The sequence below is a fragment of the Cynara cardunculus genome, assembly GCF_001531365.2.
Source record: "Cynara cardunculus var. scolymus isolate 2C chromosome LG 12, CcrdV1, whole genome shotgun sequence".
NCBI lineage: Eukaryota > Viridiplantae > Streptophyta > Magnoliopsida > Asterales > Asteraceae > Cynara > Cynara cardunculus.
In genome coordinates, this window is record NC_037539.1 from 8,772,763 (window position 1) to 8,788,176 (window position 15,414).

Sequence of the window (15,414 nt, forward strand, 5' to 3'; positions counted from 1 at the left end):
ATCGAACATTGAAGGCTAATTCTATTGGATTAGGGCTCCATATCACTCCTTTTCAGCTCATGTGTCATGATATATAAGCTTCATCTTGCCGCTCACAAAGGCACGCTCCAAACTCGAACTCCCTTTCTGCATTTTGTACCTTCCATGTGTGAACAGACGAGTTGCCTAGGCATCAGTGTATCTATATCCTGAAGACCTTTGGATCTTTGGCAAGTTTCTTCCAGCTAGGTGAGGTCTACCCAAGCTGTCCCACAACACAAAATAATGCGGAAAAGAGCAAGAAGGGTTAAAGATAGGGCCAGGGAAATGCTGAATGATGATGATCGCATCAGCCGTTTGCCCAACGATGTTATTCATCACATTTTTTCATTCATAGATACTAGATTTGTTGTTCAAAGTAGTCTTCTATCAAGCAGGTGGATAAATACATGGAAATCCCATCCCCGTCTGAACTTTGAGATCGACCGCTCCTCCAATCACACAAGCGGCTCTAGATTTCCCAATTTTGTGCATCGGTTTCTTTCTGCTCGTGATGACAATGCAGAAATTTCTACCATCGATTTCCGATCAAACTCTATTAGGCTTCCGCTCCTCAAAGAGATCATAATCTATGCAATGTCACATAAGACTCGAAAGATAAACATTGAATTCTTGCGAGGTGGACACACAAGACGCGGTGGTATTGATATATCTTTATTTAGATCTCAATTTCTTCAACACCTCTATTTGGGCATTGATTTTGGGGTTTTCATAACTCCAACTCTGAACTGGGATTTGCCTGCTCTGACTACTTTGAATCTTGATGGTGTTACATTTACACTGGATCTTCCTAATGATGGTGCTCGTAAGTCCGTTGAGTTATTTTCTCGCTTTTCAAATTTAAAAACCCTTGTCTTGATTGATTGTCGGTTCGCAAATATTGATCAATTTGTTATCATGTCAAATGGGTTAGAGAGTCTTTCCATGTTAGATCTGCATCATACAGATTCCTTTGTGATCTCAGCACCAAAACTCTCATCTTTCACTTATAATGGCATGGCTCGGTTTTCATTATTAGCTAAGGGTCTTCATTCATTAGAGAAAGTCAACTTTCACACATTCTATCATAAATCTCTGCAAAAGCAACCAGAGCTTGTGGAATTGATGATCAACACCTTCCATCAACTGTTTAAGGCAAAGTTTCTTAGCTTAAACTCAGATGCCTTGAAGTTTCTTTCGGAGTTCCCGGAATTACTTGAAAGAGAGCCCTGCCCTTTTATGAACTTGCAAAGTTTGACATTGGTTGAACACCAACTACCTCTCCCCTCGATTGTATATGTTGATGTTCTCACTTATTTCCAAAACAGCTCTCCAGCTCTTAAAGTGAATTTTGAATTAGATCGAGCACCACATTGCGTGCGCTGCGTGGACGGCCATTAGTGATTTGATTGTTAGCCTGCATCATGATAAATCATTGTCAGGTAAGGTCAGTCTAAGTTCTTTTACTTATTCTTGTTAAACTTTATGTTGAGCTATTCTTAAATTTACAACTGTTATTGTCATCTACTATGAGTAAGAATGCTATATTATCTTCATTGATATTGGATCATTGTAGTATACAGGTCAACATCTTCTGTTTATTTGGAATAAATATCGCCTTGATTAATACATCTTATTTGTTGGTTTTCCCTGTTTTCTCATTCCATCCCTGCCAAAATAGATGCAATGTTAACTGACTGCTTGGTCTAATGAAATTTCTAATTTGTGGTTTTTAAATTGTGTCATTCCATTGTTAAATAAGAGAGTATACATAATATAATTCATGGACCCTTTTGGTCGGCTTAGAGAATAAAAACAAAACCTTAAATCCAACTCTATATAATATATGCATAACGGAAGTTAATATAACTACCACTCCTCAAAATTTGGCATAACTATTGGTCATGCGTAATTTACCATATAGAACTGTCCATATAGATTTCCTCAAAATATCAGCCAACTGATGTTCCGTCCAGATATGAATAGACTAAACAAAAGGATGATCCTTTGAAGTCCCACTGTGAGATGATAATAAACCTCAATATGTTTCGTTCTCTTATGCAAGTCCATAGTTTCTTAGCGATGCACATAGTGGCTGTAACAATAGAGCCTTGTTGTATCACCTGTACAGACACCAAGCTTTGAGAAGCCTCCTAGTCCATGTTATCTCACATGGCATATCGGCTATGGCCCGATACTCTTGCTAGATTGGGATGGGAGACATGGTTTTTACCCTTCCATGAAAGTAGATTACCACGTATAGATACATAATACAATGTGATAGAGTTCCTGGAGAAGGAACAACTTGCTCAGTCTCCATCAACAACCTTCGACTCTTTCTTCTTGACCCATACTCTGTGGCCACATTTAGGTAGAGAATCTACTATTCTTTCTACACCATCCTTAGTGAAGACACCAACACGAAAATGACCATGGCTAGAGTTTAGGATTCTTTAAACTAGAGATGCCTTCGGATACTTCAAAACATGGAGAATGTCACGTGGCCAATACGTGTATATGAAAGGAATGATTATGCTCACCAAACATAAGGTATTTGGGTGTGTGAACATTCAGATAATTGCATTCCCCGATGAATCTTCTATGTCTCTCAGGATTCCTTGTAGGCTTACTGTCATCAAGAAAAAGCTTCCTTGCGGGAAGAGTTGGATAACATAGTGGGCTTGCATCCTAATAATTTACACTGACAAAAGAACTTTAGGACATACTTTTTTTGAGATAAGAGTATCTATTGTCGTGAACGAAATATCTCAATTCCTATGAAGTAGTAAAGACATCTAAGCCAGTAAAATGCTAATGTAGCCCAACTAAATTCTTCAGCTTGGTAATGCATTGATCATCATCCCTTGTGATAGTATTATTGTTGATCCTCTCTCTTAGTGATTTGATGATAATCTCTTTTGCCCTATGCGAAGTATTTATGTTTCTGTTATTTAGTTCCAGCGATCATCACTGAGTCTGTTCAGTGATCGCTGAAGAACTTGTATTGTAAATCCAATCAGCGACAACGATACTTCAAGAAGACAACACTCACACCAAAGAACCTTCAGCGAAAGTCGAAGACTGAAACTGAAGATTAGAGACTGGCGAGCATGTGATCTGAAGCGGTATTCAGTGATTACAAGCCTGTCTACATATGTGTGAAGACTGCCTAAGCCTCAGCGAATGCTGAAGAGACCTTCGGGTTATTCCAGCATTCAGTGATCAAAAGAAGCTTGTTGAGCACGATTGTTGTTGTCCTGTCCTTATACACATAAAGGACAAACCCATACCATTTCTAAACGTTAGTACGGTACGGAGCCGATTAATTGACTCTATTACCCACCAACTTTATGAAAGGATGTCTGCTCATGAATAGGCTTTTGTACTATTCACTGTAGCAAAATACAAGCCTTCCCCTTAAGGTTTGACACACGTTCTAACCCTACCACGTTGCATTAAATGCATATTTAATGCAACGAGTATAAATAGATGTGTTCTATCTCCATGCAGAGACACTCTTACTATAAACCTTACTCTGAGATTTCTTGCGCTTAAGTAAAAGAACACACATCTAAGAACAAATACGCTCATTTTCAAGAGCAAGTTAGAATCATTTTCATTGTATTCTAAACAAGTTTTCTCCTAGAAAGAACTTACTTTCTTCTATTTCTTTAACAATAAATCTTTTCTTATTTGCTAAGATTAAGTGTGTAAACTTTAGATTGTTCAGATAGGTTTTCCTTACCTTATCTTTCCGCAAACAATCTTGTAAAATCTGTATTGATATTCTCTTATCAATATATATTTTAAATTTGAAAATATTGTGTTTGTATTCATCCCCCCTTCTACAAACTGTTATACACATCTTGTAGACCCTAACGGGACCAACAGTTATCAATACATACAACCATAATAATGTATTTATCTTGTTGGTGGTGGAAGAATATCGAGTAATCTTACTTCAAGTCCAGACCAACTTGCTAAAGAGCCTTACAGAACCGTCCAAGCAAAGCTCTAGGCAATTGCTTGATCGCATACAATGGATTATATAACGTACTTAGTCCTTGGAAGCCTCTTCACAAAGTTGATGTCCTTGGAAGCCTCTTCACAAAGTTGATATAGAATACTTCAAGAACACCATTGAGAAATGCATTATTGATACTCAACTGATTTAGAGAACGGTGGTGAATAGTCCTTAGGGTCACATAGATGCGAACATATGATATCTTGGCTACAAGAGGGAGAATCTTCTTAGTCAATACTATAGACTTAAAATACACTTTGGTGATTAGACGAGCTTTGGACCAGTATAGAGAGCCAGGAAGGTGCACTTCACTCCATATACCTACTTAGAACTAATTGAGCACTTTCAGTGAGAAGACATGTTAAAATTCAAGTCTTATTTGTCCTCAGAGCATCCATCACCCTACGTGGGTCATAACCAAAAGAGCCTCTTGTCCGTTCTTCGGGATAAGATAACTATCAATGGTAGAGGTGAAGGCTAAGGAGTCCGGTGTGAGGACAATATAGACTAGGAAATTTTGGTTGGGGTAGTGGGTGTAGGTAAGAATTTCTTTCCTCAAAGCAACATGGAGTAACTAGACAAGGGGCAACAGAGGGTGGTGTAGGATGGGGGCCACGCTGGATATTTGGGTATCAGGCTATGGCTTGGGTCAGGTATAGTATGTTGTGCTTAGGCTTACAGAAGTACCTGGAGGGGCAAAAAGTGTATGTTTCAGAGTGCTGGGAACCGCGTGAACCAATTAATGGATCGGGCTCCGAAACACATGAAATAGGATTAGAGGGGTGTTTGGAGTAGCTCGCTACCATAATATGGGAATATTCAAAAGTAGACTCGGTATCACTAGTAGAAAAAGGAAAATAACACTAAAAATCAAACTCAAACTCCAAAAAGGTAACATCAACTAAAGTAAATAAAATGTAAAGAATGACTGTAACAGAAATAACCCTTGTGGACAAAAAATATCCAATAAACATGCATCTAAAGGACTTAGAATCAAGTTTAGTTCCATGAGGATGCATAGACATAACATGACCAACCAAATTTTTTTGAGAGTGATATGAAATATAGAAGCATAGACTAAGGAGGGAATGCCACTGATACAAACATTGACGGTTAAAACAACAGTCCACAAAATAACGAGGAACAATATAATTGCTACATCCAGCAGATAACGATTTATGTTAGGCAACACTATTCTGCCAAGGTTTATAGGCACGTAAAAGCACATGCCATATTCCTTTTTCAGATATAAGTTGATTAAACTCTATAGTAAGTTATTCTTTGGCAGAATTAGTAGAAAGAGTTCTAATTTTTAACAGCTAATTAAGTGATACATATGCGCAAAATTCAGGGAAAACATAATTGAAGCTCGATATTTTAATATGTAAACCGATGTGGTATGAGGAAGTCATCAATAAAGGTTATGAAATGCTGAAAACTGTTAATAGACTCTTAAGGGGTAAGGCGCCAATACGACATAAATCAGGATAAGCTAACTGAGAACAGGAACAGGCAGTTTGACATGTTCTTAACTTTAGGTGTGACGGATACATGTGTGATTACCAAATTGACATGACAAGACTCACAAGAAAAAATCAACAACATATGAAAATTTTGTTCCAAGTTTCTTCACAATAATAACTCAGGGATGCACTAAGCCCTTTTACCATTGTAACACATAGATTTGCAACTTAAGTCTAGACGCTTCTAATGAATACAGTCCATGGCTTTCATATCTGGTGCCAATCAACTGGCATGCCCCTTAATTAGATTTATTTTGGAAGTGGCATTGTTTTGATCCAGTCTCGTAGAAATAGTTTGAATCAAGGATAAAAATTTACTTCGTTGAAAAAAAATCCAAAATTTAAGGAGTTTTCAAATGCTCAAATAGGCCAAAGATCTTAAAGATAAAGTTCATGTGACTTCTAATGGAAGGATGAAGTTGATCTCAATTATAAATAAAGGATGAAATCAAACGGTTATGATCACTGAAGGAAACTGAGTAGAGTCAGGAAAATCGAAGAAGAAACACTTGGGAGAAAGCCTACTTTACCTCATCATATGAGAGGTAATGTATTTAAGAAGTTCCTTCGTGAGATATTATTTGGTCCCATCACCAACATTCCCCTGTACCCGAGTCTTCCATTTTGGAACGAGTTATTGGGTACAACAGTGCCCTCCATGCCGAGTTCCCAATTATGTCTCCTAGTTCAGGGTCCAAGATCCAGCTCCTTCCACTTCTTGGATCCAGCTAGGTATCACCCTTGAAAGAGCCTTAAAACTTTCTTCTCTAGTTACTCTAAATATTACACATGCAGCCAAGTTCTCCTTGCCATGCTTATAGACCATTTCATAGCCTAGCCCCATTTCATGATAAATTTTTGTCGTGTAGGAGAAGTCGTCCTCTAATCTAACAGATGCCTTAAGCTGTGATAATCAGTTTTTATAAAAGCAAAATACATCAAAATGCAACAATGTTTGGTATAGTTACTATTTAGTGTACCAAATATTCTTTTTCTCGATCGATGTAACAAAGTTCCAAGATTTTCTATCTTGTATCCATTTTGTTCGTTAACCTGTTTATTTTGTACCATTTGCTGACATTAATACCCGTTTACATTACAACGAAGTTGACGATAAATATGACATCGACGTCACCAAATATTACAAAATCAGGGTAAAGAATAGGGATTTTTTGAATGTTGTTACATAAAATAGGAAATTTTTTAACTTTATTACATTGATTGAGAAAAAAAAATCTTTGTCACACTAAATAGGAATTAAAACAAATTTTGTTACATTTTGATGCATTTTTCCCTTTTTATAGTAACATTATCCCCAATTACGTAATGCCTTTATTTGTTAATGGTATACAATACGGCCATCAGCTCTTTCTCATAGGTTGACAACCCCAAATGTTTTGTTGCTATAGCTTTGCTGATTAAGCTATGAACCTTCCTTGTTGCATCAACACAACTTCTTTAGAAGACAGATCAAAGTTCGGTAAAGTTAATGCTAGAGATTTTACCATGGCTTTTTTAGTTTCCTACAAGCCACACAAAGCTTCTTCCTAGCAAAATTCCTTCTTGAGCCTATCTCTACTAATCAACTTATATTTGTAGACTTATTAGTGGTAATAGCCTGTGCGTTCCAGTAAACCAAGTAACTCTTTGATGGAAACTGGATTCTTCCATTCGAACACGACCTTGATTTTTTCCACCTTAGTAGCAACCCGATTGGTAGATATGACATGGCCCAAGTAGAGCATGGTTTGTGTGGCAAACTAACACTTGCTATACTTGGCAAATAGCAAGTTGTCTTTGAGGAGCTCAAATGTACTTTTTAAGTGGGCAAGGTGTTGATCATAATCAGCACAGAATACCAAATATCATCAGAGAAGATTAAGATAAATTTCCTTAGATATTACCAAAACACCAAACTCATCAATGATGGGAAGGTAGCAGGAGCATCAGTCAACCCAAAGGGAGTTGTTTTGAACTCATGATATCCTACCTAGTTTTTGTCTTGGCAATGTCTCTTTCGTGCACATACTTCGAGAACCAAGTGGCCTTACTGTGCATGAACTGACTTGCTAGTCATACTGCATAGGCAACCTCATGACGAGTGTGAGCTAAATAGATTAGTTTACCAACTAAATTTTGGTATTGGGTTTTGTTCCCCCCCCCCCCCCCCCTTCTGATTTTTTGATTTGGATCAATGAGTATGGGTACAAGTTTGAAACCAATTTTCTAGTAGGTCCAACACGTACTTTTTTAGAGATTGATTCATTTTTATGACTTTACCACTTCCATTTCTAGGAAATACTTGAGATTCCCAAGTCTTTAATTTCGAATTGTCGAGTTAAGAATATTCTCAAGTTGTCTTGTTACATTTTGTCACTTTTTGTCATGACAACATTGTCAACATAAACAATTAAGATGGTCATTTTACTGCCATTTTACCTTGTGTCGTCTGTTCACCAGTGTGTAACCTGACTATGCTTGCTTACAGTCCTGTTCTTTCATACCCTATATAAAAAACCTCTCAAACAAGGCTCGTGCAGACTGTTTGAATCTATATAGGGATTGCTTCAACCTAAACACTCCTTTAGATGTTTTGTCATCATCAAATATTGGGGACATTTGCATAAACACATCCTCTTCTAAGTCGCCATTTAAAAACACATTTTTGACATCAATTTACAACAAAGACCAATTTAAAGTAGCAGTTAGTAAAGTAGAACTTGGATTGTTTTAAGTTTTACAACTGGTGCTAATGTTTCTTCTTTCCCATAAGTTTGAGTGGATCCTCTAGCTACAAATCTAGCTTTGTATCTCTCCGCCTGCCATCAACTTTGTATTTGATAGAGAATATTTATTTGCTATCAACAATGCGTTTTCCTTTACAAGTAAAGTTATAACTCCTAAGACTCATTTTTGTTTAGTGACCTCATTGATTCTAATGTGGCATCTCTCTAGTTTCTTGCATAGATCTAGGAATCTTATCATCAGTATAACCATGGTAAAGTCTCTAAAGTTAGGAGACAATTGTTAATTTATGAGACATAATGTGACAAAGGGTGTTTGGTACATATCTAGATTGCTCGGAATTGACTCAATACTTTTGGTTCTGTATCGGCTAGCACATTTGGTTTTCCAATATTGTAGAGACATTACCTTCACCCTTGCTTGGTTCAGGTGGATGCACTGTATGGTCCAGAGGGTCTCACTACCTTTCCCTTTTTCCTGTCTTGAGCAAAACTAGAATTCACCATTTGGAGTTTTTAGATCTTGAGTAGAAATTTTGTTATTAGAAAATTCATCGTTAGATTTCCCAATTTGGTTCAACTCATTTATTTCCTGATCGTCACCATGATTTTCCTATGTTCTCCCCTTGAAAAGTTTTTTCAATAGAAGTTTATCTTCAAAGAGTGTCACATACAAGTATTTTACCATAGCTAGGGTCAAAGACATTTACAACCTTTTTGATTTGGTAAAATTTAGGAAGGTAAACCCGTACACTGTTATGTTTCGACCTGTTGGATAAGAGTATAGATAAAGAACTTATATCCAATTTTATCCATTACCCGTTTACCCAACAGTTTAACGGGTAGGATGTGGATAAACTATTTTTCGTTATGAATTACGTGGTACCCGTTTCTTTCCCTCTAATGCTCATATATGTCATAATTATATAAAAGAGTTCGTGATGATTGATGAGAAACAAGACGGGAAAGTAAATACAATAAAAAAAATTGTCTATGAATTTCATACTTTTGTTTAAAGAATTAAATTATAATTATATTTGGAGTAACATGACAATGTTTATTGGAACATATTAGATGTAGAATAGTTATTATGTTTATGAATTTATATTTTATTTATAAGTTTTATGCTTGCTAATATTATTTGTAATTCAAAATGAAGTATTTTACCGTTTATCGAGTACCTGTTATTTTAAATGGATAGGGTAATAAAATAACATTTACCCTATCTTCGCTAGCCCTACTAAAAATCATAAGAACACATTTAATAGCTCTTGGATATCCATTCATTCATTCCCAATAGATAGAAGATCTAGAATGTACTGAAATGACCATTTTGTAGCAGGCTGAATTCAGCTTCAAAAATGTGCAAAGTAATATTACAACTAATCATCTTATATATTAGAAATTAGAATATCATACATAGAATAAGTCATGTAGACTTATCCATAATTTAGCACTTAACACCGTCACTCACTTAGAACATCATGCACAATTTTTTTTGAGTTTTTCTTATTGAACATGGGAAAATCAGGTTCGAGTATCTTGAAGATGCTCTTAACCATAAAATTGGCATTATTAGTCAAGGGCACAACTTGTTCTACAATGCTTAGATCTTATCTTGAGGTTGTTTCAAAATTTTAGACCAATCATTTGTTCTTATTTGTTATCTTTAATGTGCTTTTGTGCTGGTGATTTAGATTACGCTGATAACTCCCAACCTTGGAATTTGCTTAAAAAGTCATAATTATTATGAGATGTCGGGATCAGAAACTGATAGAATACCATTTTGTATTATTCTTGTTTCCTTTTTAACCCTTCTTTTACCGATAACTTTAATATTTCAGGTTCACTTAATCCTTTGATATCGAAGAATTTCTGGGGTAAAATTCCGCGCCTGATTTGGAGTTTTCATGGCTGCTTTGTCTGTAGAACTTCATGAAAGCACTGTGATATGCTGTTAGTGCAACATAAGTCTAAAGTGGTTCCATTTTCTTTTCGGATTTCCGTGTTAAACAAATGTTTGCTACATACATTGTGTTGTTTTCAGACCCTACCTGTGTGGGATACACTATGTTCGTTTGGTTTGGTTTTTTAGTTTTGTTTTTGGAACTGTATACATTTGTTGTTGAAAGAGATTTTTGTGCTACCGCTTTAATTGAACTATGGATGTTTTGTTTTCTTGAAAAAGGGTTTTTGTTGAAATTTGGATGTTTCCTCTTTCTTGGGAGGATATCGCAACCTAGACTAATCCTGACAAAGGTAACCGTAAGGCATTAACTCTGATAAACTTAGTGGTCACAATTGTTGTGGACGTTTGGAGTTGAACCTAAGATAAATGAGACATTTCACCATATTCCTCCGAGCCTCGACTGCTACACCACAACACATATCTAGAAATAGGTTAGGAATGGGTTTGTTACCTAAATTCTAATAGATTCTTATTGAAATAATGTTTAAAACACATGTATTTGAGCGACAAAAACTATCTCAATTGCAAGTCTATTTGACGATCATCATACAATTTCTGACTTCTTATTTATTTGGATTTGCGATTACAAACCCTGGTTAATATATTGTTTTCAAAAAACAAACCCTGATTAATATTGTTATTAAACTTGTTAAAATTCTTATAATATTAATAACTTTTATACTCATTATCTTTCGTCATATCTACAAACACTTGCTTCAAATAATAAAACTTGTAATAAGTTTAATCATAACATTTGATTAGTCATCATATGTTTTATTTGATCCAATTGTGAGATTATATATATGATTATGTTGATTATTTGATGAAATATATAATTAAAAGTATAAAAATAAATTAATTTTTTAACCATTATAATTGAAAATAAGTTTTTTTTGTCTTAAATGATTCCCTCTCCGATATCAAGTTTATGATACGTTTCCGCATTCTAATTTTAGGTATAACACTGACATCGTTTTATAACCATCAAGTAACATTATGTAACTGTTTTTTTTTTTTTACTTTGAAACTTATCAATAAATCATGAAGACCAACTTATCTAAATTAAGCAGCTATTGTAATGTGTAGTCCTAAAAACCATACTGTTACATCACTCATCTCAATCCATGACAACAACAAACCCAAACAGTACTTATGCTTAACAACAAGTTTTTAAGTACAACTAAATCGTGATTTCATTTTGCTTTCCGGTTTTTTATATAATAACTTGATTATGTTTTGATTGGTGTTTAAGGTGTAACACCCATGATTTCCAGGATTCTAGTTATGATTCATCACGTTATAGAATGGTGCTGAGGATGATAATTATGAGGGTTTTATATAATTATCATATGAGGATGGTTGGAGATCATTTCGGGCTTGAAAAACGAAGAAATCGTGCAATCAGAGACTAATGCGACTTTACCCGCATGAAACCCACTTTAGGATCTGTTTGCATGAATTTTTGGATAAGGGCGACTTTCATGCGACTTTACCCCGCATGAAATTTGCATTTGCACCCAGATCGGCTTTTAAGCCGATATTTCTAGGTTTTTTTTTCATTTAAACATATCTACTTCATTCCTCAACCATTTAGGGCAATTTTGGAGGCCTTAGCTCTGTTTTTGGAAGCTCTCCAAGAGGAGATCAAAGATGGTTAAGATCCCTTGGTGGATTCAAGATCATTAGTAAAGGTAACCTCCTAATCTTTACATCAGAAGATTGGGTTTTGTGTGTTCTTCATATCCTTTCCTCTTCCTCTATCATTGTCTTAGGTGTTGGGTTTCTTAAGGTGATAGTTTGTAGAAAGGAGGGGGGAATGAATACAAACACAACAACTTTTACTTTTAAAATATTTATATTGATAAAGAAGATCAATATAAATTTTTACAGATTGTTTGAGGAAGAGATATGATACATAACTTATCTAAACAATTAAAGATACACATAAAATTACAGATAGCAAAAAGAAAAGACTTGCTATCAGAAATAGGTTAAGAAGTATTGTGCTCTTCTCTTGTTACGGTGGAAGTCTTTCTCTTAGACAAAGAGTAAGAAGGAGGAGTTTTTTATTGGGTAAGATAAGATAAGTAAGATATAACTGAGAAGAGAGAAGTACTAAGATATTTATACCTACTGCATTAAATGCAATTCAGAATGTACAAAGCACGTGGTAAGATTTAAGAGATAAGCTTGTCCTTTGTTGAAGTATACAGTCTTTCGGTCGTATATGAACAGTCTTCTTTCATAAAGTAGATAAGCACGCTTGGAAACAATAGAGTGACTCTGTACAGTACTTTACTTTGAAATGTATGGGTTTGTCCTTTGTGTGCAAAAGGACAAGACAAAAAATATTTTGCTCAACAAGATTCATTTGATCACTGAATACTGGAATGACGTTGAAGGTCTCATAAATGTTTGTTGAATTTTGCATAAATTTCACACTTGTATAGATGAGCTTGTCATCACTGAAAACCGCTTCAGATCACGAACTTGCTGGTCTCTAATCTTCAGCTTTTATCTTCGATATCACTGAAGGATCTGTGGTGTGAGTTTTGTCTTCTTGAAGGATACTAGTCTCTGAACGAATTACAATACATGTTCAGCGATCACTGAATAGACTCTGCAATGATCGGTAAAACTGAATTCAAAGATAGTACACTTCGTAAGGTAAAAGAGATCATCATTAAATCACTGAGAGAGAGAATCAACAGGCTCATAGTTGTTTTGTCTTGGGGTTGGATTTAGTTTAAAGTGATGATGATGCATAGCTTACTATCCCAAACTAGGAACCACCCACTTCCATTCAATGTTCATGCATGTCCCTATAAACATGTTCAAATTGTTTTTAAAAGAATTGGTAATTCAAGTGATAACTAGCAAATTAAATCTTGTAATCATGTGTTTTAAGTAATTTCGATATCAATATTCTCTTGCTTTTGTTCTTCATTATTTCGTTCTCAATTTCATTTTCAATTAGCTCGTTGAACATTTTTAACTTGACTTAATTGGAGGTTTTCTATATGTGTGGTTATCGTAGTTGGGAGAGAGAAGAGATACGGGGAAATACTAACAAAATAACAAGGGCATTTTTATAATTAAAAGAACACGTATATTTTTATAATAAACTAGTACTTTGGAGCCCAGTTTTACCTGTATTTGGGATTTAGATTTCTTGAATGTTGATTTGAGTTGGGGTCATCTTTTCTCTGATTTCTTTGTGTTCTTATTTTGCTTTATTCTCTTTCAAGTTCTTCATTTATGTTACGTAATAATACACAAGACAACTAAATTGATTTTTCTCTTGGTGTTTTTGTCTATCATTTTTTCTTGTTTTTCCCCAATATGTCAATGTTTCAATTTTGTCTACCTTGTCCTTCTATCTTTGACGTCAATCTGTTAAGTCTTTTTCATCATACGGGCTTGATTTTTTTACCCAACTGAGATTTTTGATCTTTAAAAACAAATATTTGATTTTGGATATGTTATAAAGTCGATTGTCTTTTGGGTTTTGGAATATTCGAGTTCCAAACTCAAACCTTCGTCTTGATAAGCCATGCCTTTTGTTCTTAATAATAGGTTATAGGTTTGTGTACCGACTTTAAAGAAAACTCTGAAAGATTAGGTTTAGAATGTTAATTTACTATTTATCAGTTTTCTTGGTAATTAAACGTGTAATAAGATCTGCAAAAATATTGGAACGACCATGTTCCTAGATGACTACCAACTTGCTTACAACATCATCTCTGCAAATTTGGATGGAACCTTATTTAACTCACGTTCAAAGTAGCCTATGTTTTATGAAGGGTCGACTTTGGGGCCTTAACTCCATTCCAAGACTCTAGACCAGATATGCATTATTTTTACTCATTCTTGAAATACTTTTCCGAGAACTACTTTTAAACAGAAGTTTTAGATAATTTTCTTGTGGATGAAATGAATTAAAAATTAGGTTAATCGAATTAAAATAAAAATTACATGAATTTTCTAAAACTATTCCCTTGTTTTTTTTCCCCTTAAAATCAAACAAATATCAAAAACTTCAATTTTTAGCATACTTAAAACAGAAATCAGATTATGATTATATACAAATATTCATAGTACATATCTCAGATTATGATTATATACAAGGGTGGTGTCTGATTGGTTTGAGCTTGACTCCAAAGATCAAAAGTACTAGGAGGTCACAAGTTCAAATCCAAGGAGGAATAAAAATCCCCTTGTGGCCACAGAGGTTCAAATGCGGTGACTCCGGGCTATCCGCAAAGCAGGTGGTCGCCCTGGGATTAGTCGGCTCGCATAGCGAGTTGGATATCAGGTTATTAAAAAAAATTATATTGTATGCTTTATTCCGATGAATGGACGATTCGTTACGATTTTAACAATGTCACAAAATTTTCAGTAAATAATTTCGTCCCTATGGTTATATGAAAATTATGGATTGAATCTAAATCAAGAATTTTAAATCTACATAAAAAACCATGTAAATAACATAATCAAATCGCTAAAATCCAAAACCCTGATTAAAACCCAAAAATCACATGAGAAGAGATGGAGGAGATGTGGGTACAGATTCAAAATCTCCTTTAAATCTTTCATGACTAAACTCTTCTTTTCGATCAATTTTTGAGTTCGTCCTTCGGTTTTTTTAACCTTAAATATTTTCATGAATAAATGATCGTGTAAAAGAATTCAAAATTGCAATTAGCAAAAGATCTCACTCCGTTTATTTACAAAGAAAAGGGACTTTAAATAGGCATACTGATACAAATCTTCTAAGAATTGCTCTCCGAATAAACAAGGGATCCCATTTATGGTAGTTACGAAGTGAACGTAGATTAGATAATCTGTACTATATTATAAATCATTTGACAAAAACTCTTAAAAATCATTTTTTATGCATAAAAATTTAAGATTACAAGTAAATTATGCGTACGTACAACTTATTAAATCTCAATGTTTGAATTCGTGTAACTAATTGCGGATAAACATAATCAAATAAATGATAAACATTTCATTTTAAAATATAAAAAATCTAAAATATAATTAGGATAATTATCGAGTTCTAACAACATAATTAATTATTATCTTTATAAAAAAACTATATTATTAAACCAAATATAAATTACTTCGTTATTG

General features: G+C 34.6%; 1 protein-coding gene across 1 annotated transcript; it reads left to right on the top strand.

The window, feature by feature from the left end:
* The first annotated feature begins 264 nt into the window (after window positions 1-264).
* LOC112522870 (putative F-box/FBD/LRR-repeat protein At4g13965) lies at window positions 265-1,419 on the top strand. The gene has a single exon (XM_025132189.1). The coding sequence runs from the start codon at window positions 265-267 to the stop codon at window positions 1,417-1,419; it is 1,155 nt and encodes a 384-aa protein (XP_024987957.1).
* Window positions 1,420-15,414: the final 13,995 nt, after the last annotated feature.

Excerpts from the sequence above, each read along its gene's own strand:
- LOC112522870 (XM_025132189.1), top strand. The coding sequence starts at position 265 with ATGCGGAAAAGAGCAAGAAGGGTTAAAGATAGGGCCAGGGAAATGCTG.